This window comes from Frankliniella occidentalis, unplaced genomic scaffold (genome assembly GCF_000697945.3).
Source record: "Frankliniella occidentalis isolate FOCC.00 unplaced genomic scaffold, Focc_3.1 Scaffold328, whole genome shotgun sequence".
NCBI classification, from domain to species: domain Eukaryota; kingdom Metazoa; phylum Arthropoda; class Insecta; order Thysanoptera; family Thripidae; genus Frankliniella; species Frankliniella occidentalis.
Genome location: NW_026267451.1, coordinates 206288 through 209448, shown reverse-complemented (window position 1 = coordinate 209448; position 3161 = coordinate 206288). Strand labels below are relative to the sequence as shown.

General features: G+C 43.0%; 1 protein-coding gene across 6 annotated transcripts in view; it reads right to left on the bottom strand.

The window, feature by feature from the left end:
* LOC113212728 (proton-coupled folate transporter) overlaps window positions 1-3161 on the bottom strand; it is a 46088-nt gene that overhangs the window by 9884 nt on the left and 33043 nt on the right. For 4 of the 6 annotated variants that reach the window (XM_052274036.1, XM_052274034.1, XM_052274038.1 and 1 more), the window contains one exon: window positions 2443-2544. The exons of 1 other annotated variant lie outside the window; for it this stretch is intronic. In XM_052274036.1, coding sequence (XP_052129996.1) covers window positions 2443-2544 — 102 coding nt within the window. Of the gene's footprint in view, window positions 1-706; window positions 845-2442; window positions 2545-3161 lie in introns of all 6 variants that reach the window. One more of the 6 variants, XM_052274033.1, reaches the window with a different exon arrangement.

Here is a 3161-nt window from a genome sequence, read left to right as displayed (position 1 = left end):
CGCGCTCGGGAGGCGGACGTTTGGAGCTTTGTGACAATTCTGTTTCTGTATCTTTGCTTAACATTTTTGGTCTCAGCTATTCTTCAATCTCTTAGGATCACATATCAGTCATTACTTTTTCTAGACTGTCTGTTTGACGGGCGCGCGAAAAGATCGGACTTTGTTGACGGGCGCGCGAAAAGATCAGACTTTGTTCTTAGGACGCGTCGTAATATTTTAGCTTTCTTAGCCGATGGGAATTAGCTAGAAAAGCTAATATTCTAATCTAAGGCCATATCAGCGAATGCATTAGCTTATTTAGCTGATTCTCTTTTTTCCGTGCGATCCCATCGAGAACATGGCAAATAGCTTTTCCAACGTCTTTCGGAAATTTCTAATGGGATTAAATCCATGCCTCTTTGTTATCTTCTATATACGCCTCTGCTGAAGTGAAACCATGCGTGCCAGTGAAACTGTTTACGGAGCCCTATGGTAACCACTTGTGCGCTTGATGGCATTTCAGACGTATGTTTGTAGAGAGCAGCTGTTTGCAGAAGTTCCTTCATCGGTCGACATGTAAAATTGCATCAAGAAAGCAAATCAAGTGGCTTGGGCAAGTGTGCTCCGGGGCTTTTAAAAGCAGAAAGGCAGAGGGGGACGGTGAAAGAAAAATATCTAACTTAGGAGGACAAAATCAAAGCGAAAACCAAGAGCCGTAAGAACTTACCAAAGCATACCATTGGTACTGATGTGGAAAACGCATAGAGAAGTGCTGCTGAGATTTTCGAAGCGCACGCTATCATTCCAATAGCACTGTCATGGAACTTCAGCACGGCGCTGAAAAGCCCGACGGTTACTAAAGTTCCTGAAAAATGCAATCAAGAGAAAACGCTTAAGGACTACATGAGACAGTTACTTCAATCTTCAAAAATGAATTTTTACGCGGTTTTTAGCCCGCCCTTCTGCTTTTAAAAAAGCATTAAAGCGGGCTTATGCAACCGCTCTCGTGTCCGTCCGTCTGTCTGTCTGTCTGTCTGTCTGTCTGTCCGTCGTCCGTGTAAGAGGAAGGAGATGAGCTAGAGGTCTGCAAATTTCAGGGTATCTTAGGGGTCACTCCTGGACAACGAAACGCCTGGTGCAAATCCTGGCAACCACCCCTAAGGGGGTGAAAGGGGGTAACGAATAAATAGGGGTTAGTCCAAAAAGTAGAAAATCAAATATTTTTTTATGGTCTCCTAAGGGGTAACTCGTGAAAGTAGAGCCCTTTGGGCGAAAATTTCGTCCGTTTGACCCTATCTTGCACCGTTTGGGCGCTAGAGTGCTTATTTCGACGAAATACGGCGAAAATGACCGCGTTGCTCATAAAGACGTACAAGGAGGCGTCCAATCGTAAAATGTCAGAGGAAGTACCCCCCCAAAACAACACATTCTGAATCAGACACTACCATCAGATTTGCCGTATCTTTCACTGTTTCGGCCCTAGAGGTGGATATATTGAAAAATTTGGCAAAAAGTCAAGTTTTAGGACTGTTTGACAAACAATGTACAACCTAAAAACTGCGCTGGTTCACCTTATTTAATCCTTGGGCAAAGCAGAAGGGTGGGGTGTAGTCACGGTGTTGCCCCGTTACAGTCTCTTGTCATGTCCAAAGGAAAAATTTCTAGGGCCGCAGGCCCCCCGCAAGACGCTTAAGTTTACTCAAATATGCAAAGAGATTTACCGGTCACATAATTTATTTGATTATGCCCTTCAGTAAATCGCGAGACTGAAATGGTCGGGCCGAAGGCCCGACCATCGCCGCCGGCAGGCCAAGCAGGCCCGGCCCCTGCCGAACGGAGTTGCCGGCGCAGCGAAGTGGAGCTGGCAACTCCGTTTGGCGGAAGGGCGGGCCTGCTTGTTATAGTTACGGATACTGTAAAACGGTTCCGTAATTTACCATAACAGTCGATGCAAATTTCTTTGTGAAAAATAATTTTTAAAATTTTGTGTTTAGTTCCGAAGATATGTCGTTAGATCAATTAAGCATTTTCCATAATTTTCGTGGAAACAGAGGATGGTGCATAAGCGAACATGGCGTTTAAAAACCATTTAGATATTCTGGAATTTCCTCTGAAACAGGACTTAATCTTGAAACTGAACAAATGCGGTTGTCAAGGTAGAGTACTAAAGAACGACACTAGTTTCGGGTCCACATAATTTTTAAGAAAATGTCAAAAGTTTCGGCTACTTAAGAAATCCAATGCAGATAGAACACTGTGTGTGTAAACGTCCCTTTGTAAATTGGACATTTTAAAGACGAATCCCCGTAGATAGGGCATTGTAATCAAGAATGCGTCGGTTTTACTCGACGATAAAGTTAAAACGCAATGCTCTTACGTTTACAATGTTGCACGGTTATTGTACGACACACTCGGAAAAACTGTTTTTTGCAAATGGTTTCGTTTTAAATCAAGGTCACTTACCAATTAAGTTCAGGACAACACAGTACGTGGAGAAAATGCTAAATTCCAATTCGTCCCAGTTCCACTTTCTTCGAACAAATAAATAGGCAACTGTGGTTTCACCTACAACATAATATAAAATATTTAGATGAGTAACTGATAGCGTAGCTCACATAACTGACCACACTGTTAAATTCCTACAAAGCATTCACTTTGCAGAGCTGCGAAGTCACTGATGAGCCAACATAAGCGCGTAAGTCCACCAACCCTTATCTTACAGGAGACACTTAAAACATTCCAGATTGAAGAATTCTAGTGATAACCAAGGATAACCAAGGATAACCAGGAAATATTATTCAATTAGATAGTTGCAATTGTACATGTTAGAGAGTAAAATAAAAGCTAAAAAGCTTTCAAAAACCTGTCAAATAAGGAAATCCCTTTTGGTAAATCGTGCTGATAGCAGCAATACCCCGTACTGGAAGTGCCTTTAGCGTGCGTCCCATACGCACTAGTGCTACCCCGTGCCGCTGCCCTGCCTTGCAGCGGGCAGCCGGCGATACTGCTTGTTGGTGTCCCTTACCTCCCCTTCCCGTCAATACTCCGTCATGTCTTCGTCCCACAAATTCCCTTCTCTCTCAAACATTTATTTCCCCTCATTTTCCTTTGATTTGGCAATCACATTAGTACATTGTTAATTTCATTTACATTACAGGTACTTCAAGATCGCATGACAAAGG